At 56.6% G+C, this 27,954-nt stretch overlaps 3 protein-coding genes across 16 annotated transcripts; 2 read left to right on the top strand and 1 right to left on the bottom strand.

Moving 5' to 3' along the window:
• Positions 1-1,235: 1,235 nt before the first annotated feature.
• Positions 1,236-8,507, top strand: PHOSPHO1 (phosphoethanolamine/phosphocholine phosphatase 1). 9 transcript variants are annotated; one of them, XM_088028311.1, is made up of 5 exons: positions 1,295-1,433; positions 2,669-2,767; positions 4,648-4,777; positions 6,585-7,325; positions 7,762-8,505. In XM_088028311.1, exons 3-5 carry the CDS (start codon positions 4,733-4,735, stop codon positions 8,176-8,178), a joined length of 1,203 nt encoding a protein of 400 aa, XP_087884437.1. In that variant the 5' UTR covers positions 1,295-1,433; positions 2,669-2,767; positions 4,648-4,732; the 3' UTR covers positions 8,179-8,505. The 9 variants fall into 9 exon arrangements, with proteins under 9 accessions (XP_087884435.1, XP_087884437.1, XP_087884433.1 ...); XM_088028307.1 differs by lacking the exon at positions 1,295-1,433 and adding an exon at positions 1,440-1,544 and having other exon boundaries at positions 6,461-7,325; positions 7,762-8,506; XM_088028312.1 differs by lacking the exon at positions 1,295-1,433 and adding an exon at positions 1,440-1,544.
• A 122-nt stretch (positions 8,508-8,629) lies between these two features.
• On the bottom strand, positions 8,630-17,795 carry ABI3 (ABI family member 3). Of its 3 annotated transcripts, none has more exons than XM_028093669.2 (8): positions 17,551-17,792; positions 13,309-13,476; positions 12,107-12,283; positions 10,675-10,760; positions 10,449-10,544; positions 10,102-10,253; positions 9,438-9,575; positions 8,630-9,114 (listed from the first exon to the last, which is right to left on the bottom strand). In XM_028093669.2, the coding sequence occupies exons 1-8, from the start codon at positions 17,665-17,667 to the stop codon at positions 8,951-8,953; spliced, it is 1,098 nt and encodes a 365-aa protein (XP_027949470.2). In that variant the 5' UTR covers positions 17,668-17,792; the 3' UTR covers positions 8,630-8,950. The 3 variants fall into 3 exon arrangements, with proteins under 3 accessions (XP_027949470.2, XP_027949469.2, XP_027949472.2); XM_028093668.2 differs by having other exon boundaries at positions 10,102-10,256; positions 17,551-17,790; XM_028093671.2 differs by lacking the exon at positions 12,107-12,283 and having other exon boundaries at positions 10,102-10,256; positions 17,551-17,795.
• GNGT2 (G protein subunit gamma transducin 2) lies at positions 17,494-22,325 on the top strand. 4 transcript variants are annotated; one of them, XM_028093684.2, is made up of 5 exons: positions 17,494-17,948; positions 18,200-18,358; positions 19,392-19,481; positions 20,259-20,358; positions 20,761-22,325. In XM_028093684.2, the coding sequence occupies exons 2-5, from the start codon at positions 18,339-18,341 to the stop codon at positions 20,884-20,886; spliced, it is 336 nt and encodes a 111-aa protein (XP_027949485.1). In that variant the 5' UTR covers positions 17,494-17,948; positions 18,200-18,338; the 3' UTR covers positions 20,887-22,325. The 4 variants fall into 4 exon arrangements, with proteins under 4 accessions (XP_027949485.1, XP_027949486.1, XP_027949484.1 ...); XM_028093685.2 differs by having other exon boundaries at positions 17,498-17,948; positions 20,274-20,358; XM_028093683.2 differs by having other exon boundaries at positions 17,498-17,948; positions 20,253-20,358.
• The last annotated feature ends 5,629 nt before the right edge of the window (positions 22,326-27,954 follow it).

Raw genomic sequence — 27,954 nt, 5'->3', positions numbered from 1 at the left:
CCCAGGAAACATCAGAGGTGCTGCAGAGCGGGAAGAGAGGGTGGGCAGTGAGGACAGGGGCGTGAGCAGCAAGGCGGTGAAGGAGCTGGGGAGCTGGAAGTTACGGTCAAGGGTTTTAAGCAGCTGTAAAGCGTTCATTCTCCTTTGTACATGTGGAAAGACGGCACACACTTGTCCTGTTCACCCTAACCCCCAGCACAGGGTAATTCCTTGCTCACCCTCCTTCCCTCGCCGGTTTCCAGCACCGCGGGCTGCCAGATCACACAGGGCCTTTCCACCTGCCGGCTCTCTTGGAGGAGTGGAGCAGGGGGAGACTTACACCCCGGCTTGGGGGCGCCTAGGCTCTGCATCCACACAGCTCCTTTGTGACCCCATGGGCCAGGTGTGCCTAGGTTTGAACTCAGGCAAATAATTTCTCCTGTTGTGAATGTGCAACTGTCAAGTGCAGCAACCTAGTACAGTGCCCTGTTCATAGTACGTTCTCAGTATATATAAGTTTTGGCTCTCTGCTGTTGAAACATAAGCTTCTCCTCAGCCATCAGGCTGGAGGGCAGAGGAAGCTGGGGGGAGGGTTTTGGGTTGGGGGGAAGGGGGAGGCAGGGGAGTGTGGCTAGGCACCAACTCTTACGAAACAGAAGAGAAAGTGGGTTTTTTATTTACAACACCACTTGCAAAGGGCAAACAGTTGGGTCCTTAAATCAGTGTTCACGGGGTAGGGGAGTGGGAGAGCCCCTTCCCCGACAATCCCCTGTAACCTTAACCGAGGAAGGATCCCAAGAGGCGAGGTGCCGCGACTCCGCGCGGAGGGCAGAGCTAGGCGCACGTGGGGGAGGAACTGCTTTTCCTGGGCTGGGTCCAACGGTGCCTACCGCTGGGCTTAGGAGCGAAGAAGGGCATGGGGGCTGGCGGTAGGGGTGCATTTCTGCAAATCTCAGGGCTCAGAGCCCTGGAGGCACAGCCCTGCCACTTCTGGGTGTGCAGGCGGGGACTCACGCAGAGCCCCGCAGCCGCTCCAGCGAGGGTACCCCCCCACCCACGCTCCTCCGCAGGGATGCGCTCCCTCTTTCCTTTCTCCCTGCGCGCAACCCCACCTTCGCTCGCTCTCGGGGAGCCTGCAGGGCAGCCGGGAGGCGTGGCCCGCAGGTGGCCCGCCCCTTTGATGTGCGCCGGCGCCGCTGTGATTGGACAGTCGCTTGTGACGTGTGGGGACTGCGGTGGGTCCGGGTGCTGCGGCAGCCGCAGCGCCAGCCGCGGCTCGGGCTCCGGCTCCCGGGCATTTAAAGGGGACGCGGCGGCTGCCCGGGGGGATGGGGGGCAGGTGGAGGGGGCGGCCCAGACGCGCATCATCCACGGCCCCTCGGGACTGGAGGGACTCGTGAGCCGGAGCCCAGAAATCCGGGGGTGGATAAGACACCGCGTCCCCTCCAATTCCCGTAAGCACCCCTTGCCCCATCCCGCGCCCAAATACCTCAGCTAGCCCCTCTCCCCCATTCTTTACACTCCAAACTAAGCCGGGACAGACCTCTACCGCCGCCGCTCCCCACGTGAGTCCTGGGCTTCCCTAGGTAGGGGAGGGCGGGGGTCCCAGTGTGGGGTGGGGGCTGCGTGGAGTTTGAGGGCACTCCTTCACGTGTGTCAGTGGGGGAGTCCCTGGAGCGGAGAAATGAGTCCTCCTTCTTTCTCCTACCCCAGGAACGTGGTGCCCGGATAGTCCTCTGTCCCCGACTCGGGCAAAGCGAAGGAATCTGTGCCCCCTTGCTCCCCGCCACCCACCAGTCCCCTGGGCTCCCCGAGCTGCGCACCCCCTTGCCCCGCATTGGAGCGAAGCACCCGCCAGCTGGGGGTGTGCCAGAATGCCTGCTTTCCAGCCACCTCTAAAAATACCTCTCCCCCCGCTCCACCGGCAGTTGCCACCTCCCTGTCCACTGAGGATCCCCTTCCAGCTTGTCCACCCAGGCAGGGCGAGCCCAGAGGGGACTCCTGGTCCCAGCTTCTTCACTGACACCAGGGCTCCAGGTCCTCAGGGCCAGCTTACTCACAGCCCAAGGGGGTCTCCAGGGCAATAGGGGGAGCTCTGGCTGCAACTTCGCCAAGAGGCACCAGGAACTCCTGAGTTCTGATCCTGCATCTGATGTTGTGTGACACCCCCCCCCGCCCCCCGCCCCCAGGGATGCTAACTTGACCTCTCTGGGCCTCCGTTTTTCCTATTTGCTGGTGGTGGTGGTGAGAAGGAAGAGACCATGGTGAAGCTGGAAATACAGTCTTGGGGAGGGAGAAAACTTCAGCTTAGTTGTGGGATCCAGTTCCTAAGTGATTGATAGAAGACCACCTGGGCTTGGGCAGGAGGCTTGTAACTGTGGTATCTGCGGGGTCCTCGATCCCCACTTCCATCCCTATCCTCCACATTTCCTGGGGCAAACTGTCCCCGAACTGTCCTGTGGGCTCCCAGTCCCCTCATTAAGGGGGGGGATTTCAAGCTGTTTCTCCCTCCCCCATCCCCATTCCCACAAATATCATCTGAAAGCATTTTTGTCAAAGGCAGGAGGAAACAAGGAGGAATCCAGTGATCTGATGTGGAATCAGGGAGGCGAGCACCACTTTTAGGTGGGACTAGAATATGGACTCCCGGCCACCCCAAAGAAACCCCTCTTTCCTCTCTCTGCTCTAGCCATCTGGAGAAGCTCCTAGACCCTGTCCCCCTTTTCTCTGAGGGACTCTTTTTGGTGACCACAAAAGGATTTGGTCACTTAGGACAAAGCTGCCAGAGGTGAGTAACCTTTCTGAACGTCATGAGAAGCAGATGCCAGAGGGGCCTGGGGTGCCACTGACTACTGTGGGGGCATGGGTGCGGTGGCAGCAAAGACTTCTCTTTCTGGGGGAATAAACTCAGGATGCCTGGCTTTCTGCTCTGGGGACTAAAAAAACAAGGGCAACTCACTAAACAACAAATGTTGAACCGATTTCCCTAAATAGTATTATTAGATGAAAAAATATACCATGTTTTTTGCTCTAATGAACGAGAAGTTTTGTACATGATTGAAAATCAGTGGACCATTCCACCAAATTTTTAAAAGGAAAAAGAAACAAGGGCAAAACCAGGAGACCCTTTTCTCTGGGATGAAAGTTGGTCTCTGGGTGGCTGCTTGAAGAGCCTCTGTGCCTTTCTATGTCCGGCTCTCTTCTCCCCGAGCCCCGCACGTGTCTGTTTGTGTGTGCCGTGGGGCTGTTTGCTTTTATCGCAGAAGTGGCATCCCCTGACCTTTCTCCACAAACTCGCTAGGCCTGGGGGCAGACATGGGATATCAGGCAGGATCCTGGAAGTTTGGAACTCCTCCAGATAGGGCCTGGGAAGAGCCCTTCCATCCTCCAAAAACATGCTGTTCCAGTGTCCCCATGTCTTCTCTCCCATCTTCTCCTTGACCCCCTCCCCTAGCCCCCACCTTTTTCTGCCCCCTGCCCCATTCAGCTTTGGCTACCTTTCCCAATTCCTAGATTAAAAGTTCCTCAAAAAAAAAAAAAAAAAAGTTCTTCAGCGGAAAGGCTGAGACCCACCTCCATCCATATCAAAAGGGCTTAATGCACATCTGGTTAGGGCGTGGCGAGGGGTGGGGTAGCTCCAGGTGATAGGGGCCCTCCCTCTGACCCATGCCCTGTTCCTGGGAGGTCCCAATCTCTGTCTCGGGGGCCCTCAGCTTCTCCCTGAGGGTCTGGGATGGTCTGGGGAGCATGTCACCTTGACAAAGTCAGGGGTTTCCAGTGTCATCCGCTGTCACCACCAGAGGGCAGCAACCAGCCAGGACTTTGCTCCTTTCCCGGTCTAGTCCCCTGGTTCTCAGTAGCTTTCCAGATCTGTCCCAGCTGCTTCTAGTCTCTCATTCAACCGCAAGGTGAGGGGGAGGGATGGGGCATGGGGAGGCACTGGGAGCTGTAGGTGGTGTCGTCCTCTGTAGCTGAGTTGGTGAAGCCCCCGCGAAGCCAGCCCCTGTCCCCAAAGCCACACAGCAAAGCCCCCGCAGAAATTTCAAACTGACTTCCAGCCGATTGCCAGCCTCTGAAAGCACCAGGGAGGCCAGTCCCAGATCATCTGTGATGCTCAGGGGTCCCGGCCCCCAGCTGTGGTACAATGAGCCCGGTCATCTGCCCCTTCCCTTTTAAGGGCAGAGAGCATACAAGGCTGTGGCCAGGTGTTCATGAACCAGGCTCCCTGGGGACACAGCACAGCCTCCGGCAAGTTAACCTCTCTGGGCCCTTACTGGTGGATTCATGGGACTGCGATGAGCAGTGGGAGAACACCGGTGCCGGTGTTGTGTAAACCATGACACAAGAAAGGGGCCAGGATCATACTGGAGAAAAAACCGCTGGTCTCAGACCCTAAGTTCTGGTTTTGAGATCTGTCTTTGCCACTTACCTTTGAGTAAATCGGCTAACCGTTCTGGATCTCCAATTAATATCACCTATAACCTCTCGAATGTCCCAGGGGGTGGGTAGGAGGATACCTAGCAAGGGCTTTGCCATCTGTGAGCGCTGTGCCTATTTGAGGGGTTTTCACTGAGCCCCTGGGAGTGGTTCCCGGGGCTCAGCCAAGGAGATAGAATCAGGTGCGCATTAGTAGTGGAAACAAAGCTAGCTGCTGGCGCTCTCCAACAGAACTTGTGTGGTTGTCAGGAGCTCTGGACGACGGCTGGAGACCGACAGAGTCCCTACAGGTGGTACCCAGGGTGATGCACTGACAATGAGCGGGTGTTTTCCAGTTGCTGGCCTCCGATGCCTGTCTAGGGTAAGTGGGTCCCTCCAGGGGTCCCTTAGGATGAGGCCTCAACCTCCTTCCCATCATGGGGTGGAAGGAGCCCTATCCAGCCCCCTTTAGGCCTACCCTCATCTCTACTGGGCCTCCACTAATCCCTGGAAGCTTTCATCCCAGGTGTGGGGTCCTGCTGCTTTACATACTCCAGGGATCCTGGGCCGCTGAGACTCCCAGATGGATGTCGATGAGACCAGAGGGTGACTCTAGGGATGAGCTCGAAGGGACAGAGCTATTAGGGAGGCAGAGAGCTAGGTCCACACCCCAGCTCTGAAATTCGGAGCTTGGACTTCTGTTTCACAAGGTGGGCCAGACCACAAACATCACAGGAATATCAGAGAGCGAGTTAGAAAGAAGCCAGAAGGAGGAGTGGTTCCGTCTGGACTGACTGAGGTGGGAGGCCAGGAGGGAGAAAGGCAGTGTGGTGGGTATATTCTGAAGCTGGACATGATTCGCTCTCTGCCCGTCCACCGTGTATGGCAGCCGGCAGAGGCAAAGGTGGCGGGACAGGCTGCTGAGGGCTTCTGTGGCCTCCACTCGCTTGCCTTTCTTTGTGCCTCACACTTGCACTCTGTCCCCCATCCTGTCCCACGTCCTCTGTGGGTGGGACTCTGGCCGAGGTCTCCACTTCCTGGAGCCCCCCCCCCCCCGTCCCCAGTCTGTCCCCCTGTGCAGTCTATCTCCAGGCGCCCCTGGCACGACCTCCTCCTAGCCTCTCCTTCCCCACCCTGTGCCCCCTCCCTCCTCCCTCCGCCTCTGCCTTTTCAGCCACTGCCGCTCTCTTTCCTCTCCCTCACCTGTCTCCCAGGTATGTCGTGGCCTGGCGCGGGAAGCTCCTACCTCCCCAAGCCCCACTGCTTCTGCTGCCCGCTGCCTTCGGACTCTGGCAGAAACCCCACCCGCTGACGTGTTCCTCCCAGGGAATTGGCAAGTGATTAGTTATGAGCTGTCAGCACAGGGCCCGAAAACTCCCTGGAGAAGCAGTGTTCCATCCTGGGACCCCATCTGGCTGGAAGCAGCTTCCAGAGAGCCTTCCTGGGTCAACCCAGCGACGTGGTTATTCCAAGAGCTAAAATCCAGTTCTCTGGCCAGTGCGGAGGCCCAGGCACTTAGCTCTCCAGGCCCAGCCCTTAGTTAACGATCCAGGCCCGAGGACCTGGCATTCACAGTCCACATGCCTTGGATGATACCAACGAGTGTTCCCTGGAGCCTGGCCTACTGGCCACAGTCCCATCGGCTGGGCTTGGCTCAAAAAGGGAATGAGGAGGCTGCTTCAGTTGGGTGAATGCCTGGTTTCCCTGGCCTACGTTCGTTAGGGAAGAAGGGGGTGGAGAGCCCCAACAGTCCACACCAACAACAAGGGTCGCTGGAAGTCTCCAGAACGGCCTAGTCCAGAAACCTCCCCCAAAGGGGTGTCCCCTTGGAAGCTGCGTTTCCCCTCCGTTAAGCTGACCCTGTTAAGCCCCGCGGCCCCAGAGGAGAGTAGCAGAAACAGGTGCCAAGGAAGCCCCTCTGGGTTCAGGAGGAGGATGGTCTTCTGAGGATAAACCCGAGCACAGTTCACTGAGAGCCGCCAACGGGGTTGGGCAGGGAAGGCTGGGGTGAGGGCGGCGGCGTTGGGTCCTCCGCCCAGCTTAACCTGCCTTGGGTCCTCCTCAGGTCTTGGATGTGCCAGCGCCTCTGGCCATGGCCCGCTAACCAGCCTCTCCCCGGCCGGCCCGCGCCGCGCCCCCTCTCCCTTGCTCCCTCCTCCTCCTCCTGCTCCTCCCCCCCCTGCTCCCAGGACGGCGGGATGGCCGCGCAGGGCGCGCCGCGCTTCCTCCTGACCTTTGACTTCGACGAGACGATCGTGGACGAAAACAGCGACGACTCGATCGTGCGCGCCGCGCCGGGCCAGCGGCTGCCCGAGAGCCTGCGGGCCACCTACCGCGAGGGCTTCTACAACGAGTACATGCAGCGCGTCTTCCAGTACCTGGGCGAGCAGGGCGTGCGGCCGCGGGACCTGCGCGCCATCTACGAGGCCATCCCCCTGTCGCCCGGCATGAGCGACCTGCTGCAGTTCGTGGCCAAGCAGGGCTCCTGCTTCGAGGTGATCCTCATCTCGGATGCCAACACCTTCGGCGTGGAGAGCGCGCTGCGCGCCGCGGGCCACCACGGCCTGTTCCGCCGCATCCTCAGCAACCCGTCGGGGCCCGACGCGCGGGGGCTGCTGGCACTGCGGCCCTTCCACACGCACAGCTGCGCGCGCTGCCCCGCCAACATGTGCAAGCACAAGGTGCTCAGCGACTACCTGCGCGAGCGGGCCCACGACGGCGTGCACTTCGAGCGCCTTTTCTACGTGGGCGACGGCGCCAACGACTTCTGCCCCATGGGGCTGCTGGCGGGCGGCGACGTGGCCTTCCCGCGCCGCGGCTATCCCATGCACCGCCTTATCCAGGAGGCGCAGAAGGCCGAGCCCAGCTCCTTCCGCGCCAGCGTGGTGCCCTGGGAAACGGCCACCGACGTGCGCCTCCATCTGCAACAGGTGCTGAAGACGTGCTGAGGACGGCGGCCTGCAGGGGGCGCCCGGGCGGAGGAGGGGGTGGGGTGGGGGGAGAGCGGGAAAGACAAACCTAGTTTTATTACTCCCTTTTCCCTTTGGCTTCGGTATGTCCCTCCGGGAATTTCGGGGATTCCGGGCTCGTCCCCCCGGGGGCTGGGGGAGGGAGTTCGGAGCCGTCCCTATCTATGCAGTTAACGCAGCGCGGCTGCCTGCCCCCTTTGCACTGCAGCGTTTAATTCTGGAGTCTGGCCCCACCGAGGGGGGTGCGCATACCCGGGAAGGCAGCGGTGTTTCCAAAATCCTTGTCCTCCGAATTGGGAGGAAGGGGTTCCCTGGCAGGGGAGAAAGGAACATCTCCCGCTGCTTTAACTGCTCCCTTGAGCTGCGGAACCTTCCCATCCCCCTTTCTTCTGTTAAGGGAACTCCCGACCCCGAAAGCCTCCGGGTCGCGCCGGAATCCCAGCGGAGAGAGATGAGGCTCTCCACCGACAGCCTCAGGCCTAGGTCTTGCTTCACCTACCGCGTCTCCACACTACACCCTTTTTCTTCTTGCCTCCCTTCCCGCGCCCCACCCCACCGCCCACCCCCATCAGCATCCCCAAAGTGGGGCGGGGGGCGGGGGGGAGCCGGAGGGAACAGTCGCCTCCTGGCGGTGGAACGAGGTAGCACACTGTCCGGCTGGGGTCCATCCAGCCTGGGACGTCGCAGCGCGCGACGGTGTCTCCTCTCACCCCAGCCTCGTCTATGGAGCAAGAGACCAGGGACTTTACCAAAGTCGCCCCGCGGGCTGGGCTCTCTGCGCCCCCCTCCTCCAGTATGGAACAGAAAGCCATGATGTTTTAAAGCAGAGCCAGCGAAAGCCAAGCCCCTCCTCCCTCTTTGGTGTTTTAGAACTATAAAGGAGGTGAAGGGGGGAAGCGCTGACTGAGATCTTTCGCGCCGATGTCTGAAGGGTGAGGACGAGGCGATCCCTGCCCTCAGCCCCACATAAATGGGGGAGTTGGTCCCCCTCCCCCGTCGGGGAAGAGTGCCCAGCTTGAGGAACCAAAACCGAGCATAACACGGCAAGCAACAGGCAAAAGAACAGGATGCAGTCAGTCGGTGCCGAGCCTCAGGGGTCTAGTATAGAGGGCACTTAGGACGGAAATGATGGGGAGAGGAGGCTGCTGGGGCAGGCAGAGGGGGCTCAGTAATTAGCAGGAGCCTTTCCCCCCTTTTCTCTCTCTCTCTCTCTCTCTCTCTCTCTCTCTCTCTCTCGGACCCCATAGCCCTGCAGGGCAATCACCAGGAGGTCATCAGAGTTTTATTCGAAGTTGGCACTTGCAGCTGGAGACCCCATCCTGCGTGGAGTAGGGGGTACTCTGTGGACAAGATCACCAAACTCTTTGACTTCCAGTTCTCTCCTGTCCACGGCAGGCCTTTGGGTACATGCTCTCTCTCCCCAGGACCCCTTCCCACCAAAATGAGGGGAAGGGACAGGCCCAGCTCACAGACCAAGAGGTGGGCAGGCCTAGTCCAGCCTTGACCGTGGAGCTGGCTTTGTGCTGGAGCTCAAGGGCCTCGCTTGGGACAGTGCCTGGATCAGGAGCTCAGAGAGCCCCAGGCTGTCAACAGCTGGGCTCCACATAGTTCCCCGGGAAGAATCCAGTGCCCTCGGAGCTGACGCCCTCGCACCAGCCATCTGAGTAGCGGCGTGTGATGCAGATGATGGTGCCCTCAGAGAAGGAGAGCTCGTTGTCCTTCTGGCGGGTGTATGGGTACAATGTCACCACTGCAGGGCGGGAGGAGAGGTAGCCATGAGACGTGCCTCCCACCCTACTATGGGGATGTCAGGGAACATCTAGGGGGACGGCTGCAGGGAGTGAGGCTCCGAAGCTCTTGGGACCCCTCCCCAGCTGGGTTTAATAATATTCAGTGCCAGGCCAGCTGCTGTCTTTCCAGCTTGGATCCCCACTCCTGGATAAACGTTTGGTCAGTTCATCAGAAAATAGGGAGGGGTGTGTGGGGGGGTGTAACAGGCTCATACCTTTGCAGAGTCTAGAGTAGAACCCGGGGGGGGGGGGAGAGGGATCCCTAGTCCCAGGAGTCAGGTACCTTTCTCCAGGTACGCAGCAGGGACCCAGCTAGGCTCTTCAGGCCCAAAGTCTGGTGGGGGCAGAGGCGGCAGCCCCAATTCATCTAGATCCAGGGGCGGGGGAGGGGGCAGGTCCAGGGGTGGAGGCAACTCTGGTGCTGGGAGGGAAAGAGAAAGCCTGCAATGTGGCACAGCGGACGCCCGCCAATGGCCCCCAGGAAACTTCGCTGTTCAAAGTGGGGGCTCCGGCATCTACCCGTTTTCTGTAATCTTTCTCCAGCCCCAGCCCATCATGGCCTCCACCGCGAGGCTTCTAGAACGCGGTTCTCTTAGCAAACAAATGTTGAGCAGTGTAGGGTAGTGAGGCTCTGCCACTTAGCTGGGTGACCCTCGGGCAAGTCACTTAATTGAACCTGTCAGCCTCAACTTCCATCTGTTAAATCAGAGTGTGAAGACCCCCTTAGGGTTGTTAAAGTTTAAGTGCGAAAATGGATGAGAAGCTTGAACACAGCCTGGTATAAAGCAGGCGCTAACTTGAGTTGTTAGCTCACTTTCTCGGGCCCCTTCCTCTCCGTTACCCCCTACCCGGACGAGGCGTTCCCTGAGGCGGGCCCATCGGAGGGAGAGGGCGGGGAGGTGAGAAGAGACCCCGCGGTTGAGCCAGGAGAGGGCGGAGCTCCTTACCCGGCAGGGGCAGGGACACTTCCTCCGGCAGAGGGGGCGGCAGGAAGACCTCGGAGGCCGGTGGAGGGGGTGGGGCCGTGGGGCTGGGGAGAGGTGGGGGTGGGGGTGCTGCCTGCCCCTTGGTCGTGGAGACCCCACCGACACCTTCGGCGCTGCTGAAGACCAGAGAAAGCGGGGCTCGGCTAGGTTGGGGGACACCTTCCCTAACTCAGCATCCCCCCCAACCCGTCCCTCCCCTTCAGTCGTGCGCCCCGGGCCTGTGATTGAGCGTCCTCCCGACCCTAGTAGTCACCCTGACAACTGGCGGGAGGCCCCCTCAACCTCCCACTTGGACTCGTGGGGCTCACCCTGCAGAGGCCAGGGAAGAGACCGATGAGGCGGCGGAGAGTTTGCCCTCGGGCACCACGGGGAGCTGCACCGGCTCGGGGATCCGGGGTGGCCTCCTGGGGGGGAGGGTGTCGTCAGTGGGGGGAAGGAAGGTTCGGCGAGCAAGGGTCAGGTGCGGGCAGGAGGAAGTTTGGCTTCTCTGCGTTGAGGGTGGGGGAGGCGAGTTGCAGGAGCACGAGGCCTCACCCCAGCGTGGCGGAGGCCGGTGCGACAGGCGCCTTGATGCTCTTGCGCGAGAGGGTCCCGGTCCGCGACAGCTGCGTGGTCAGATCCTGCGGGGGGGCAGGGGGCGGGGCTGACGTCTATGGCCCCCCTGCCCCCCTCGTAACCCCGCCCTGGTCCCAGAAAGGAAACGAGGGAGAGGGGGCCACGAACTGGGAAGGAGAGCGCGGGGACAGCAAGTTCCCACTTCCACTTCCCAGTCCCCTCTCCCACCCCACCCCACAGCCACCCCCTCTTGCCGCCTGGGACCCGGGCCTCTGTGGTCGGCCGGCTGCAGGCCCGACGGAAGCCTGGAGCAGACACGGTCTGAAGGCCACTTCCTCCGCACAGCCTGGCATCCGCCCCTCGCGCCCAAAACATCTCAGTGGCCAGCTTGGTGGTCTCTAATTCTGATAGAGCCCGACCCCAACGCGAGGCTGAGGAGGTGGGGGCAGCGGGGAGGGAGGAGAGGACCAACACACTTAGAAGTATCCCACCTGCCGTTTGGACGGGCCTGCAGAACCGGATTTAGGAAGCTCAGGTCAGAGAGGGGCAGAGCATTTAAAATGCACAAATGGCTAGGCCAAGCCCACAGGCAAGGGAGCACCTGCGTTACTGGTGGGGTGCCCCCAAGCATGGGGGACATGGGGAATGCTGTCCTCTGCTATTGACCACTAGGCACAAGACAAGAGGGTCCTGAGCTGAGTCATAAAGAATAGAAGCTGGGCAATGAGAAGAACTTACTGGTGGGGAGGCCTGGTGCCTGAAGGAGGGAGTGTGGTCTGCATGTTATGGGATGGGAAGGGTTTCCAGGGGTCGTTGAGACCCAGGGGAGGTGTAGTCTAACCTGGAATGTTGGCCTGTGGGAACTGAGGAAATGGGGTTGGGGACGTGTCCTCTCCCACCTCTCCTGAGACAAGCTGAGAAGGAAATGGCAGTGTCAGGCTCCCCGGTCTTCACCAGGCCCCCTTTGAGTGGCTGCATCCCCACCGGTTCCCACCCACCAGCAAGCGGCTCTGGGGTGAGTGCTCCGTGCGGTGACCTCAAACCTCCAGACAGAGGAAGTTGCCGTTCTCATGTGGCTGGGGAACCATTCTCATGCACGAACTGACACCTCCCTTCTCCTCTTCCCCTTCACACACACCCAGCCCCCACAGAAGGGGGTGCTCAGATGCACCCTCAGCAGATCATCTGAGGACAGGGTAAAGGCCAGCTGTGGAGGGAGCGGTCAGGAAGGACTTTTAGGGAGGGAGGCTTGGAGAATTAGGGTGATGGCTTCAGGGAGTGAGGAAAGACGGGGGCGGCAGGTTGGGACACGGAGGGATGTGGATGTGGAAGAGAACTGGGGGCCCGAGGAGAAGGGAGCCATGATGAGGAGAGGGTGGGTTGTGGGAAAGAGGAGGGGCCCTCTCTCTACCTTGATCCCATGGCCAATGTCATCCAGGCAGCCAAAGTTAAGCGGTCTCCTGTAGTAGGGCGTGAGGGGAGGGAGGCTGTCGGGGGCGATGACTTTCTGGCCAGGGGACAGCCTCTGGACAGTGGCCAAGGTGCCAATCTCCCTTCGGGCCACCTTCTCCATGTGCATGTTCACCATCTGCCATGACAGGGTTTGAGGTGACAGTGGGGCAGTCTCTGTCCTTCCTCTTACAGGAGGAAGAGATTAGAGACTTTGGGGTGGGGGTAGGGGCCAGGGGAAGCCGTGAGGTCCAGAGACAGAGTAAATGCTGTCTCCAGGGTCACACGGCATTTGGGAAGAGTTGCCAGGGGAGGATGGAACCACTTTGGAGCAACTTCCTGGTGGAAGAGAATGAGGGTTATTATTAGCTGAGCAGGAACCGGAGGAAAAGAGAAAACACAGCACCCCTGGGGCTGCTGGGAAGAGAGGGGAGCGCTGGGCTGGCTGGGAAGCAGAGGTGGAGAACGCGGAGGTGGTGGAACACCGTGGCTGGAGCGACTGTCTCTCTTGGGGGGACAAAGAAGGGCGTTCACTCCCTCTTGGAATGTTCTGTGGGGAAACTCACAACACTGGGCGGGTGGGAACCCTGGTCTGCTGGGGTGAGAGGAGAAAACACAGCACGCAGTGAACGTGCAGGTGATGCCGGGCTGATGTGTCCGTGGCTGTGTGCACGTGGGTGATGGGGCAATTCCTCAGCCAAGGATCCAGGAAGGCAGGAGGAGGGCACGTGTGCTAGACGGGTGGGGGCACGGCGTGGTGGTGGCCGTGCTTCCAGGGCTGAAGATGACCTTGCCAGGCAAACAGTCCAGGACGAGGACACTTACTAAGTCACTGCCTGTGTTTAGCTGGAAACAAGATCCACTTGCCTCTTTCCTGTACTAGGCAGCCACCGCGATTGGTAAGTCCTGCTTCCTACCATGCAGGATAGAATTCAGATAGAAGTCAGAAAGGAAAAGGGCCGCCTTCAAGGAGTTCCTAGTCTGGTAGGGCAGCAAGGCCCAGCATGGAGATATAACCACAGAGATACGGAGGCTCAAAACCCTTGGGAAATGGCAAGCTCCTGTGGCGGAGTCAGGCGTTTGGAGGAACTTACTGCTGGTGAACATGTCCGAGTGGGCCAAAGAATTGGGAGCCAGTGCAAGAAGCCCTCCCACAGCCCTTACCTGGCCCAGCGTGTTCACACGGGCTTCCACCTGCCGCAGGGAGGCGGCCTGTAGGTCTAGCAGACGCAGAGTGTGTCCGGCCAGACTGCCGACTTGGTAGGCCACACTGGCCAGTGCCTGGGTGGTAAAGGCCATGGTCTCCTCCAGCGCCTTGCTCTTGTCTGTGGCCTGAAATACACACAGCTCTGTTCGGAGGCCAGCCCCTTCCACTGGATCCTTGCCTGGGTGGGTAGGGGTGGAGAGGGAGGGCGTGGGGGCTGAACTGGGAGAAAGTGGTAACTCTCGATGTTTGACGTGGTTTCCGTGAGAATGAAGTTGTAGTAAGAGGGACTTGGGAACGTTAGGAGAGCAAATCTGTTACCCTGAGGAATGGGGGTGCGAGGGGGGGGAAAGATCTCCCTCCTCAAAGACTCAAGCTGAGGGTTGACCTGACCACCTCCAGAGGACCTTTGGGAATAAAGGGTGAATAGTAGAGAGGAAAGAGGAAGGCAGTACTTTCAAACTTAAAAACCAACCCATCGACGCCCGGCCCCCTATCCCAGACCTTCTCATCAGAACCCTGGTAGGATGGGGGACGGAGGACGTGGGAGTAAGGAGTAAGGTCGATGAATCTGTGCCTTTAAAACTCCCCAGAGGACTCCTGTGCTCCCGTCTTTCTCCAGTCTGCAGAGTAGTGTTTAGGAACCAGTGATCTAGTCCATTTTATAGATAAGGAAATTGAGGCCCAGAGAAGAGTGACTTCATTCATTCCCTCCAGTAGCTTCCCAATACACGGAGAATAAAATCTAGACTTCCAATCGTGGCCAATATAGGGCCCCACAAGGCTGGCTCTGCCTTTCTCTCCCAGCTGTCCTCTACCACTCCCTCTCACTCCCCTCCAGGCACATTGGCCATTAGGTTCCTGTTTCCAGATCAAGCTAAGATTGTGTCTAACTCAGGACCTTTGTACTTGCCATACTTCTTTCTAGAATCCTTCTTATTAAGTCTCAGCTCCTCAGAGACACATTTCATCACCACCTTCAGATTCTCCTAGCTTACTTCTATATTGACTCTACCATATTTACCCTGTTCTCTTTTCTTCATAGCATTTAGCACTATCTATCAGAAATTATTTATCTATTTACTTCATTATCTATTTCCCCCCACATACTAAAATGTAAGCACTGTGAGGGCAGAGAGCTTGTCTGCTTTGCTCTGTATCCTACCCTGGAATAGTGCCCAACATACAGACAATATTTAATACATAGGCATTTGTGAGTTAATTAATGAGTTTAATATGAACCCAAACACTTGCTGGGTATCTCCTTACTGCATGCCAAGCACTGTGCCAGGTGCTGGCCGGAGTCACGCTGGCAGTCAGGGATGGAAGGGTGGGCAGGGAATGGCTGAACACAGAAGAGGGTTGTTTGTTTGTTTGTTTGTTTGTTTTTCAGTTCCAGATGAGACCATGGGGCTAGAGCAAAACTCTGGTCATTTGGTTCCCTGGGCAGCTTCCTCATCTTGCTTGGATGAGGAGCTGCTGCCGGTTCGGATCATGGAGCCACTGCCACTTAGCTTGTAGCCTTCTCAAGGGGGTAGGGGTGAGTCCAGGACAAATCTGGGCCAGGCCCCACGCGTGGACAGACAAGGCCGCACCACGCAGTCTCCTTGCTAAAGGCCCCTGGGTGCTCCCCAAGGTCTGTCAATGGAGAGCAAGCAGACCTGGAACCTCTCAGAGCAGGGTGCCTCCAGTGGAACCTGAGCCAGGCTAGAGTCAAAGGGCAGGCCCAGAACCTTCTGGGCAGTCCTTCCTTGTCTTTGTTCCAACAGTTAGATGCTCAGTTGCGTGCAGTTTACATCTCATCAGCCTATGTAACCAAGAGCCTTGAAAAGGCAAAGAAATCAACCGAGGATGTTGAAACCAGAAAGGAGAGCAGGTCTTGTTCTAGCTCAAGACCTTTCTTTAATAGACGAGGAAACGAAGGCCCAGAACAAAGCAGTTACTACTCCTTTGGTCTGCACCCAGATTTCCTAGCTCACCTCGCCAGCACTGTTCCCCGTTTGGCCTGCCATGTGGAACTGTCAACCCAGACAGGAAAATGTCTGCTTGGGTCCAGCTCCGGGAGGCTGCTGACCCTTGGTTTGGGGCTTGGCCCAAAGTTAGGTCCGGAAGTACAAAGGTATGAGATCCATTGTCACGGCTGACTGCTTATTCATCATGCAAATTACCTTGTCTGTAAACTCAATGGACTTTGACTGAGAACTCTGCAGTCTGACCCCAGCCTGCCCTCCCCCAATTCCCCATGGGTTTCCTGACACCTGGTTAGGATGCTGGGAGGGGCTGGGGGAGGGACAGAGGGCATGGGAACCAGGCCTTGTTTAAGGGCAGTTCTGAGAAGTCATCCAAATCCTTTGCAGGCATTTGCTCCCCAGACCGAGATCCTCAGAGAGGCCGGGAAAGGTAACTAAGGTCAATTAGTTAGTGTTCTGCATGAAGGAAGCAGGAACCCAGGGACTCTGACCTGGGTGTTTTTGCAAGGGCTGCCTTGCCTCGCTAGAATTGACTTTCATTATCTCTATGTGCCTTTCATCCTTCCGGCGGAAGATGATGATGATGATGATGATGATGATGATGATGACAGTAATGGTAATAGTTTCCATGCATCCTGCCCCTCCTAAGGGACAGGCACTGGGCTAAGCGCTTTAACGCATTCTCACATTTAACCCATGGGACCCCCATGAGGAAAGGTTTAAGAATCAGAGGGTCACCTTGCCATGGGTCCTGTAGTTGCTAGGCGGCAGAGTTGGAAACTGGACTCAGGTCTTTGGGATCCCAAATCCTGTGTGCACACTGTGCATACGACAAAAGAGAACCATCTGGAAGAGGCTGAAGGTGTGCAGAGGTTACTGGAGGAACGTGCAGAACTGCTTCTCTCCTTGTCCCTAAGAGGAGCCTGCCTTCCAGCACTCTGAGACCAGGCTGGTTTACAAGCCACGGTCCATCTCATCCACAAGTGGGTCCCTCAACATCTACACGAATGGCAGTTATTCAGCTAGAGATTTGGGGGTGGGCCTGGGAGTCAGAGTTCTGGGTTCAAATCCAGATTCTGCCACCAGCTTAGAAACCTGGGAAAGTGACCTGATCTTTCTGAACCTCGGCCTCCTGGCTGTGGAGTGGGAGTGGTTTTCTCCTCTCAGGACCGGAAGGAGGACTAAAAGAGGCCAAGTGAGGACAACATGCTGCCCAAAGGAAGGGTGCAGAGCATTCTCCGTGGTGCACCACTGACTCTCTTGAATCTGCCATTTTCCCATAAGCACTTGCTACTTCCATTATTTTTTTCAACGCTCCTACTGAGCCAGGAGCTTCCCGGGCCTGCCAGGGCAAAGAAACTGTCTTTTAGTCTTAGGGCCTGGCAGGGGAGGGGAAATGTGGAGAGGAGAGAGCCCGGCTTCAGAAGTCAGGAGGCTGATGCTCAACTCTGCCACGTCCAAGCTGTGCGACCCTGGACAAGTCACCTTGCTTCCCTGCGCTGCTGGTTCTTCATCTATGAAAGAGGAATAATAATACTTGCCTCATAAGGTGGTTATGAGGATTAATGGAAAAAACAGAGGTGCTCAGTCATTGCTAAGTTTCCCTCACTCCTCTTCCCTTGATCTGAGAATCCATGTTCATGGTCCTGGAACAACTACACAGTTTAGGAGACTGCTCTCAAATGCCGCGGTTGTCATCTTTTGGGGGTGGACTGCTCCCAGCAATCATGCTGTCCATGCCCCTGCCTCTGCGCCAGACCCAGCCTAGCCTGATGTCTCTCCACTCTCACTCAAATATCGGGGAAAGGATTCTCCCCCTGGTGCCTCTCAAGTTCACAACACTGTTCTCGGGAGGTTCTCAAGTCTCACCCAGAGTCAGCGTGCAAGTAATGATGCCGGTATTTGTGTGAGGACAAGTCTGGGCCCCTGGATCTACACGGGACCAAGGAAGGAGACAAACGTCGGGTGAGGCTTGCTGACAGGACGGAACAGTGCGGCCTGCCTGGGCGTCTCTGGGGCTCCAGGAGAGGGAAGGGGCACGCTGGGGCTGGGTAGCTTGGGGTCAGGGCTGAAGTTTGGCGGGGGGGGACTGGAATGGAGCTGAGGCCTGGGGTGGAGGCTTTCCCAGGTGGGCCCAGGACGAGCACCTGTCAGGATGGCTGTCACGGTCCTGCCTTGAAGGTGGGCTCCAGGGAGGGCCGGGGTGTCGGGGCGGGTGCCCATGCCGCCTACCTGCACGTAGTTGTCCACGCAGTAGTCTGCGACCCGCAGCAGGGAGCTGTGGTTGCCCCGCAGAGCCTCCCGGCCCGTGGGGATCTCGAACTCCTGCAGTTGCTGAAGCTCCGACATGGCCCCCTGCCTCTGGCTGGCTCCCCAGGGAGCCCGCTGGTTTTGTGCCTCACCCTGCTCTTGATTGGTCGCTGTCTTCCCCCCCTCACCGCTTTTGGTTTCCTCTCCGTGAGAGACCCAAACCTGCTTGCAAAGGGCAGGCAGTCTCATTCCGGGACAAGAGGAAGTCAGTCTCCACTCCCTGGGCCCGCGCCTCTCTGCCCCCTGCCCAGAGGAAGGGGGAAGCCAGGGCCCCCTCTGGGGGCCCAGGCCCCCAATCCCTCCCAGCAGAGGAAGCCAAGGTCGGGGCGCTGTGATTGCTCCCTGGGCCTGGAGAGGAAACTGTTTGGGGGGAGGGGAATGGGGTAGGAGACTGAGGAGGAAGGGGGCTGGCCTGCTCTGGGTGGGTGGTGGAGGCGGATTTTCCACTCATGGAAGGGGAGGAAAGGGCAGAGGGTGGGGGCTTCCTTGGGAAGCTCAGGGATGAGTCACCAGGGGCCCAGGGAATGGAGGGTGGGTAGGATATGGAGACCAGTCATGCTGGGGGCTGTAGGGTGGCGCAGAAACCATGGAAACCAGCCAAGGCAGCAGCCAGAGGAATCAGCTCAGACAGCAGGAAGACACATCCAGAGGTCCCCTGAGAACTGTGAGCAAGCCTCGGAAGGGCTGCGTGTGAAGAAGCCCTGGTGCACATGCTCTGTGCCTGGTGGAGGTAAGCCCAGCTGTAGCGCCACGGGTTCGGATTAGACAACAGGAAGCAATTGGCTTTGAGAAGCACCAGGTTCAAGTTCCAGGGTAACTGGTCGGTCTTAGGAAGCAGCGGTGGACAGAGCACCGAGCTGGCCTCTAGAGGTCTGTGCTCTCCATCCTGCATTTACAGCGCAGTTGGACTAGAAACCTCCAGGCTCCTCTCCTTATCCTAAATTCTTCGCGCTCCCAGCTGTGAGTGGGACTCGGACCCTGGAGCAGGGGAGTCAGGACGGGCTCCAGGCCTCTTCCCTTCCAGAGCCCCTCCTGTCAACCTAGAGACAGGACAAAAAGAGGATCCCTAACTGACCGTATTGATCTCTTAAGCATCTGCTTCTTGGGAGGGTCCCCTTGCCATGGGACAGGTATCAGCCTGAGCAGGAGCTCAGTGTCTATTAAACAGCATAGCCCTTGGGTGGTCCTGGAAGGAGACCGAGAGAAATATCAGGATGTGGGCCCTGTGTTCAGCGATTGGTGAGGGAGACCCACACTCAAGGCTCAGAGAAGGCATGGAGGCCAAGAAGCATGGACACAGGCACTGGAGGTGGCGATGGCCCCAAGTGTTGACAAGAACAGCATCCTAAGTAAGGAGTCCATTTTTATTGAATGAGAAGGAAGATTGAGCTAGGAGAAGCTTGTAAGGTGTAATCACGGGGCTCCGATGGGAGACACAAAGGCTTCTTGGGTGAGGGACGTTAGGAGCTGGTCTAGGACTTGCTTCACTGAGAAGAACAGTCTCAGAGCAGGCTCAGAGGTAGAGGACGGGAGGGCTTGGGAGACAAGGCACGGGGAGGGGATTGTGTCGGGCTGAGGGTGAGAACTGGCTATAAGCCAGAAGGGTCTCGAAAGGAGCAAGGTGGACGTAGGGGGCAGGGTGTCCGCTCCAGTGGCAGTGAGGGCTCGGAGGCTCAGGCCAGCGGACGGGCTTAGGACCTTGAGCCCATGATCAGCTTAGGCATCAGAGATTTTGGCTTTCAGACCATCTGCTTTATCTGAAGACTTTCAGAAGCTGAGGAGCCGGGAAGCTCAAACACCATCTTGTCTGAGTCAGGGACAAGTGACTTGAAGTGCACGCTCTTTCTTGGCAGGTGAGAGGGGCTGAGTTTGCACTGGGCTGGGATTTAGTCTTGGAATTATTAAAGCTGGGCCCCCGGCAGGCCTTCCTGATAGCCCTGTCCTGATGATGATGATATCAATACTATAACAATAATAATAATATTCATGATGTGCCATACAGAGGGTTAAAGTATTTTATACGCATTATTTTCTTAGGATTCACAAAAATCATACAAGGTAGGTACTGTTATTATACCCATTTTGCAGACAGGGACACTAAGACTCAAGGAGGTTGAGTGACTTGCCTAAGCCTCACAGCTTGGAAGTGGCAGAACCAGGATCAGAACTGGAGTCTGGCAGGCTCCAGAGCCTTTCTCTTAACCACTAGGGTACACTCTCCCCTGACAGGACCTGCTGTTTCCCAAAAACATCTACCTGTGCCATTATGTGAAACAATAACCTGGCTTCCAGAATTCTGTTCACTGAAAGAGGCTCCTTTTCTCTCCCTTCCCCATGCTCTGATTCCTGTTCCATCCGTAGACAGATCCTACTCCAAGGGCAGAGCCTGTGCCTCCCCCATCAGACTGGGGGGGGGAGGGCGGGCTGTGCCTCCCCCATCAGACTGGGGGTACCCTCTCCTCCAAAGCCTGGATTCGTGATGGGGTGGGGTGGGAATGAATCCGTGGTGTGAAGTGAGGGGCTGGGCAGGGAGGAGGGTGGAAGTTGAGGTGTGGAAAGTGCAGGAGGGAGCTTCTGTGGGGAGCCCAGGGGATTTGCAATCCCAGCCGCGGAACCCTTGCCAGGAGCAGGTCTCTCTGGAGCAGGATGGCCCAGGAGCTCAGCGAGAAGGAGCTATTGAAGATGGAGGTGGAACAGTTGAAGAAGGAAGTCAAGACCCCACGAACCCCGGTGAGCCCCCTCTTCCCTTCCCGGCCCCTGTTCGCCGCCGTGGCATCCTGGTCCTCACAAAGCCGGGCCCCAAGGGGAAGCGACAGGTGGAGGGCTGGTGAGGCCTCTGCAGAACAGCAGAAGGGGCAGGAGGCGGAGGTGCCTCTGGGCCGAGCGAGGCTGCAGAGGGAGGCTGGGGCTTAGCCCCACAGAGGTGCCAGGAGCGAAGCCCCGCGGCAGCCTGGAGGCCGCAGGGGGCCTGGCCCAGTGCCCCTCGGAGGTAAGCACTCACCCCCCACCCCCGCCTGCCCCTTTCTCTTTCTCCTCCCCAGCCCCCTGTCCAGGCCCTGTTTTCCGGCCCCGAGCAAATCATGGATGCCCACAGACAAACGAGGGCTGGAACCACCCTTTGTTTTCTCACAGATTTCCAGGACAGGAAAGGAAATCAAGGATTATGTGGAGGCCGAAGCAGGAAACGACCCTCTCCTCAAAGGCATCCCTGAGGACAAGAATCCCTTCAAGGAGAAGGGCGGGTGTGCGATAAGCTGAGGGCCCTGGGGCCCCGCCCCCCCGACCATCTGTCCCTCCTCAGCCCCGCTCTTCACCGGGAACCCAGTGTCCGGGGACACCCAGGGACCCGGGGCCTCTCCACCCTCTCTCGGCCACAGCAGTAGACACCTGGCCCGTGCACTGGGGAGCCGTGCCCCACTCCCACCTTCAGTTCTCCTCTCCGCCACCCGCTGGGTCACTGGGAGGCCCTCAAGGACAGCTTCTCGGGCTCAGCAACTGGCACCTTCCGTGGTGGGGTCCCAAGAGCTGGCCACGCCCTGAGACCCCGGACAGCACCCTTAGAGACCTTTATCCCTCCCTGGAGCCGTCCTGTCTTTCCCTCCGCTCTCTTCCTAGGAGCCAGCATTCCTACTCAGAATAGTTTGGGTTGGGGGCCAGAGTGGGGGGCGCCCTTCTTCCCCATCTCACGTCTGACCCTGTGGGCCTCCTCCTGGTCACTTAGACCGCTCCAGAGGGCCTGACGACAAAAAGAGTTTGTAAAGTCATGATGTCAGGATGTATGTAATGTTCCGGAGGGTCTGTTCCGTGCTGGGTCCTAGGGAGGGAAGAGTAGCAGCGCGAACATGGCGGGAACTGAGTTTGCAATGAAGTCAGTGAGCTCTACTCTGCAGAGGGACCGGCAGTGGTGTGGGGCACACAGCAGACAGACAGACGCTCAGGGCCACGGGCAAGGTCCGTGTGAACTGTTGCAGGCCAGTGGGCCGTGGGGTGGGACGGGGCAGACAGAGGCCCCAGAGGGAGATGCGTGAAGCCTTGAAGGACCTCCCGTGAGCCCAGTTAAGAACTGTGTTCCCCACCCGCTGCAACAGGCAGGAGGCAGCTGAGGGACAGGATTTGATTAGCAGGAGGGAGGCTGGTTCCTGCTAAGGAGGATGCGCATTCCTGGGCTTTGTTAGCAAGGAGATTATAGTTTTTAACGGAACCACAGAAGTGATGAGGATGCAGAAGGCAAGCTGAGGACAGAGCACAAGGGGACAGCCTGCAGCCTGCCCCCCCCCCCCACCACCGAGGGAGCTGCGTGACATTCCTCAGGCACTCCCCGCTGCCCTAAAGCTAAGGGAAGGAAAAACAAATGGTTAACTCATAGAGATCCCAGTCCTGCAAGACAGGAGTCTCCCTCAGTTTACAAAGGTCTTAGTGATTTACCAAGAAAAAAAAAAAAACACCATTCTTATCAATAACCTAACTTCCAGAAGGAAACTCCCAACTGTCTTACTGTTAATGCTTTACTAGAGGGAAAAACAATGACAATGGCAGGCCTCCATTATCTTGTAGGTCCTCTTTAGCATACAAAAATTCTTTTGAAAACCTCACTTTTTCCTTACCCCCAACTCCCAAGTATATAATCAAGTCACCCGTCACAACCCCGGGGCAACCCCTGTCCCTGTGCTTTATTAAAACCACCAGTTTGCACCAAAGACGTCTCAAGAATTCTTTCTTGCCTGTTGGCTCCAGACCTCTCCCCACCAAACCTCACCTACAATCAAAAGCTACATCAGGGGCGCCTGGGTGGCTCAGTGGTTAAGCGTCTGCCTTCGGCTCAAGGTCATGATCCCAGGGTCCTGGGATCGAGTCCCGCATCGGGCTCCCTGCTCGGCGGGAAGCCTGCTTCTCCCTCTGCCTCTCTCTCTCTCTCTCTCTCTCTCTCTCTCTCTCTCTCTCTCTCTCTCTGTCTCTCTCTCTCTCTGTCTCTCATGAATAAATAAATAAAAATCTTTAAAAAAATTAAAAAAAAAAACTACATCAGAAGGACTCACATGATACAATGCATTCAGTGCAAAGTCTGTGTGTGTGTTGGGGGGAATCAGGGGGACCCATAGGAGGGCAGCCTAATCCAGCCAAATGGGTGAGTTGCGTCCTGGGAGGGAAAATCCGTAAAAGCCTCTAGAAGGACGTGATATCCAGAGCTGAATCCTAAACACTGAAGTTGTAAATGGGCGGATGCATGGCAAATCTGGCTGAAGTGGCCGTATAAACAGAGGCATAAATATGAGAAGGGAAAAAGGTAGGAACCAGGGTTTGAATACAAACACCGACCGGGTTGGAGTGGGACTGTCCAAGGAGAGGCCTAGATCTTTGGAATTCACTGCTAGAGAGGTGGGCTTGGAGATGAGCAGAAGGGTCTTTGTGTCATCCACCTCCATCTGGGCTGTGAGTTGGCAATGTTTGCATTTAGAAGGAAACTGGCTTTTGACCAGATTGAAAAGAGAAAGAATCAAGGCGGAGAGACAGTTAAGGAGACGATCCTTAGATTGGGGGAGTGGGCGTCTTAAGTCTAGAGTGGGAGGTGGGGTGAGGAGTTCTTTGGGAAATGAAGTTTTCCGATCTTGACATCTCGCGGAGTGATGGGTGATGGAGAGGGAGTCGTCAGGGATGATGAGCTTCTGGCTTGGGAGATGACTAGAGAGACGGCAAGTAGGTGAAAATAAACCTAAAATAATACAGTGATCCCACTAGAGCTGCAAACTCGCCCCCCCCCCCCCCCCCCCCCGTTCAGCAGGCCCCACCTGGAGGGCATGCCCTGGGCCTACTGGGGAGGTCATGGGCCCCTGGTCAGAATCCAGGATCTCCAGGGAAGTGTCCCCTCCTTTCCCAACTCCCTCCTGAAAATTCCATCCTGACCCCCAACTCACCATTCTGCAACCTTGAATAAGTTCAGCCAATCTCGTTATACTTGAGAAGGAAAAGAAGAGGAATGAGAAAGAGAACATTTAAATACAATAATTCTTATTTTTTTTAAATAGGGAAGGGTAGGGACGCCTGGGTGGCTCAGTTGGTTAAGCGTCTGCCTTCGGCTCGGGTCAGGATTCCAGGGGCCTGGGATCGAGCCCCGCATCGGGCTCCCTGCTTAGAGGGGAACCTGCTTCTCCCTCTGCCGGGCCCTCCCCCTGCTTGTGCTCTCTCTGTATCTTCTGACAAATTGATAAAAATCTTTTTTTTTATTTTTTTAAAGATTTTATTTATTTATTTGAGAGAGAGAGAGAGAGAATGAGAGATAGCACGAGAGGGAAGAGGGTCAGAGGGAGAAGCAGACTCCCCACTGAGCAGGGAGCCCGATGCGGGACTCGATCCCGGGACTCCAGGACCATGACCCGAGCCAAAGGCAGTGGCTTAACCGACTGAGCCACCCAGGCGCCCGATAAAAATTTTTAAAAAAATAAAGGAAAAGCAGGTGTGGGCCACAGCCCTACAGCGACAGGCCACAGGGCTACAGCTTCCTTCTTCCTGCCACCCAGTCCTAGCATCGTGCTGACCGGGCTGTCTGGCCCAGCGGGGACTCTAACCATTATTCCTGAGGCGTTTGAACCCTGGACCCAGCTCTGCTGCTCACCTTTTCTCAGCGAATGGCACCCAGATGCTCCGGAGGTTCTGTTGGCTCCTCCCACACCCTTCTTGTCCACCCCAAGGTGTGGTAACAATCACAGGACCCCTAAGCCTCAAAGTCAGTCATCAGCCCAGGGCTCTGAACCCCTTCTTCTGTCTGTTTTCCTAGTGCCCGAAAGAGCCTCAAATGGCAGAGGGCAATCTCAGCTTCCACCCCAAGGGAATTATTGTGTGCCCTGGTGGTCCCATTCCTTCCTTGCGTGCCCAAACCTGCGCCTTAGCCAGTTCAGAGGCTGAGCATGATGATGCGGAGCAGGTCACGGGTGTCATCTAAGCCGCCCAGCCCCAGCCCTGTCCCATAGATCCTGGGGGTTCATACCCATGAACAAAAGCACCATGTGTTGTTAGGGGTTCACAGCATGGGCAGCAGCCTCACCTTTGACGACAGCACCTCGTCTTTGCAAAGTGTCTCCCCGCTAGCTCCCCACTGGGGCTTGACTGGGCCAGTCCTTCACTCTGTAAAGCCAGAAGCTTCCAGATGAGGGACTCATGGCGAGGTCAGCAAATCCTGTCAGCATTTACCCCTTGCCTTAGATGCACAGAAGAGTCGCAAAGCTAGTACAGAGGGTTCCCTTATCCTGCTCACTCAGCTTCCCTGGATGTTAACATTTCATTAACCACGTACTTGTAGTAAAGCTAAGAAATTAACATTGGGACGATACTATGAACTAAACTCCAGACTTCAACTTGGATTTCCCTAACTTTTTCACTAGCGTCTTTATTCTGTTCCAGGACCCACATTCCACTTAGTGTCTTACTTATTTTTCAGGGAAGGGCTGCTGCTGCTGCTGCTGCTGCTTCTTCTTTTCTTCTTCTTCTTTCTTCCTCTTCTTCTTCTCCTCCTCCTCCTCCTCCTCCACCTCTTCTTTCCTTTTCTTCAGATTTTATCCGGGCGCCTGGGTGGATCAGTCGGTTAAGCGTCTGCCTTCGGCTCAGGTCATGATCTCAGGGTCCTGGGATCGAGCCCCACATTGGGCTCCCTGCTCAGCGGGGAATCGGCTTGTCCCTCTCCCTCTGCTCTGCTTGTGTTGTCTCTGTCTCTCTCTCAGATAAATACAATATTAAAAAAAAGATTTTATTTATTTGAGAGAGAGAGAACAAGAAGGGGGAGGAGCAGAGGGGCAAGCTGAGTGGGGAGTCCCATGCTCAGAGGGGAGCACCACACGGGGCCCAATCCCAAGACCCTGAGATCATGACCTGAGCCAAAGTCAGATGCTCAACTGATTGAACCCCACAGGCGTCCCCAGGGAAGGAGGGGTCTAGGACACGATGGCACACCTAGAAGACATTTCATGGGTCCATAGGTGGTAGCATTGACAGAGACATGACAGGCAGGGAATTCAAATCCGATTCCCAAATAAGTGCCTATTCCAGTGACTCTGTCCCCTCCATTGACGTGCCACCAGAGAACTGGCTGGTTGTCCTTGAGGTCTGGTATTGTACGAGGGGTTCAGGGTTGTCACTGTTGCTGGCTCATTGACAGACCTGTGCCGACCCTGATGAAAGAAAGCCCTGACTGTTCCGCTCATGCATAACCTCTGTTCCTGCCTCTCTGCTGCTTTGTTTCGTGAGTGCCAGTCAGCCCAGGGGTCACCCTGTCTAGGGGGTGATAAAGAGCCTCTTCTACAGGGCGGCCTTCTGGTAAACCTGTTCATGACACTTGAATATTTTCAGTCTCTGAACTCACCCTAAGGGGACCAGCCACATAGTTTGCCCCAGATATCCTTGTTTCCAGTCCTTTGGTTGGACTCGAAGACCTTGATCATCTGACCAGAATCTGAATTGCTTCCTAAGATCAGCGAGGAAGGAATTCCCTTCCCTGCTGACTTTTAGGTCACCCCAAGAAGCGCAGTTCCCAGAGAAAGGGGAATCACTGGGATGCAGACGTTCAGACGTGATCGGGGCCTGAATTGGGGAAGTGGAGTAAGAACAGAGAGGAGGTGATGAATTGGAGAGATAATTAAGAGGTAACATTTTCAGGGCTTAGAGATTGCTTGAATGTTGGCAGGACGGGAAGGAAACATCACACATGACTTCAAGTTTCTTTCTGGGATGACTGAAGGAATGGTGTCACCAGTCAGAAGGCCCTTCTCATCAGGTGATTCTACGTGATTCTCCGTGGCTTCTCCTCCCTCCCCTTTTGCCCTGCTGAAAACCACTGGAGGTGATAGCTGATAATATGGAAGAAGGTGAGTCCGTGCAGGATGACTTCATGGGGCAAGACAGGAAGAGGCCAAAGATGGAACTTGGAGAACATCAACGACTCAGGATTAGGTGGAGGAGAAAGAGCCAGGGAAAGGACCAAGTGGGGAGGGTCATAGTGTGAGGAGGCCAAGCAGAGAGTGGACCATTGAAATTCTGATGATCCTGAGCAATAAAATGATGCCAAGTCAGGAAAAGGGCTCCTGATTTCCTGGTCAACTAACATCAAGCCGAATCATTCTTTTTTTTTTTTTTTTTTTTTAAGATTTTATTTATTTATTTGAGAGAGAGAGAGCACAAGAGGGGGTAGGGTCAGAGGGAGAAGCAGACTCCCTGCTGAGCAGGGAGCCCGATGCGGGACTCGATCTCAGGACCTGGGATCATGACCTGAGCCGAAGGCAGTCGCTTAACCAACTGAGCCACCCAGGCACCCAAGCTGAAACATTCTTAAATTCTCTGTCACCTTCCTTCCACACTCCAAGTTCACCAGAGAGTCCCAGGGTGGGATCCTCGGGCCTTAGAAAGAGGGGAGGGGAAGAGGGGAACAGCTGACGAGTTAATTGGGGACTCAGCACCTGGGGCTAGGGGCTGGCCGCAGCTGGAAATCCTTCCTAGTGGATCTGGCAGCCCAGCACCCCTACCCCACCCCTGGTCTTCTGGATTTTACCCTTGCAACCTGGAGGAGTGGGGGGTGGGGAGGGGAATAGGCTCTTGTCTGCTTGGCATCTTGGTGCCTTAGGCAGAGGATGATTACCCAACCATGACCTTAGGGCCTCTAGGAAAATCAGTCAGAGCTCCCTGGCCTGCCCCTACCCCAATTCCCTACCTGAGCTTGAGGCCTCGGAGCAAGACCAGCTTTATGGGTGCTTTGGACCTATGATGTCACATAGGGCCTCCTACTGAGAAGGGTCCTGTGCTTGGTTTAACACTCTGCTTGAAATTCTTAATAACTTTTGAACAGAAGCCCCACATTCTCATTTTGCACGGGGCCCCACATATTCCGTATCTGGGCCTGTGTAGGGAGGCAGAGCCTCCAGCCCGGTGGAGAAGGCAGGATGCTTACCCAAGAGCAGACTTTAAGGGGGGTTCAAAATAACACCCTAACCACCTTCTCCCTGCCCCTCTCTGGGATCTCTGAGGGTTAGAAGCTGAGGTGGGGGAGGTGACTCAAGTAGTTTCTCAACACCCCCCTGGCCCCTCTGGCTTCAGGATTCCCTAGTATGTCCAGCTATATTCCCCCGCCTATTGCTTTTCATTTTACACCCTACTGTATTTTATTATTTTTTTTTAGGTGTATAAACTATTCACAGACAAGGCCTACAGATTTATTTCTTCCTGGACACACCCCCCGGGGTACACCCTACTTTAGTCCTCAGTTTATCAGCCCGGATTTCAAGCACCCTGAGGGCAGAAGTCCAGTCTTTGATTTTTGTATTTCCAGCACCTCGAACATGGTAGGTA

Source organism: Eumetopias jubatus, unplaced genomic scaffold (assembly GCF_037043125.1).
Source record: "Eumetopias jubatus isolate StellerSeaLion01/CBP00866 unplaced genomic scaffold, mEumJub1_p1.0 scaffold_10, whole genome shotgun sequence".
In the NCBI taxonomy this organism is placed as follows: Eukaryota; Metazoa; Chordata; class Mammalia; order Carnivora; family Otariidae; genus Eumetopias; species Eumetopias jubatus.
This window is presented reverse-complemented; position numbering and strand designations above follow the sequence as displayed.

Bases quoted from the DNA above. Each gene is read 5' to 3' on its own strand.
- PHOSPHO1 (XM_088028307.1), top strand. From the start codon at position 6,468: ATGTGCCAGCGCCTCTGGCCATGGCCCGCTAACCAGCCTCTCCCCGGC. The intron at 7,326-7,761 runs GTGCTGAAGACG...TCTTCTGTTAAG, and splicing joins TGCGCCTCCATCTGCAACAG to GGAACTCCCGACCCCGAAAG.
- ABI3 (XM_028093668.2), bottom strand. From the start codon at position 17,667: ATGTCGGAGCTTCAGCAACTGCAGGAGTTCGAGATCCCCACGGGCCGG. The intron at 10,257-10,448 runs GTGAGCCCCACG...TCTGGTCTTCAG, and splicing joins TCTTCCCTGGCCTCTGCAGG to CAGCGCCGAAGGTGTCGGTG. The intron at 9,115-9,437 runs GTACCTGACTCC...CCCGCCCTGCAG, and splicing joins TGCTGCGTACCTGGAGAAAG to TGGTGACATTGTACCCATAC.
- GNGT2 (XM_028093683.2), top strand. From the start codon at position 18,339: ATGCTCTGTGCCTGGTGGAG. The intron at 18,359-19,391 runs GTAAGCCCAGCT...CTTTATCTGAAG, and splicing joins ATGCTCTGTGCCTGGTGGAG to ACTTTCAGAAGCTGAGGAGC. The intron at 20,359-20,760 runs GTGAGCCCCCTC...GTTTTCTCACAG, and splicing joins TCAAGACCCCACGAACCCCG to ATTTCCAGGACAGGAAAGGA.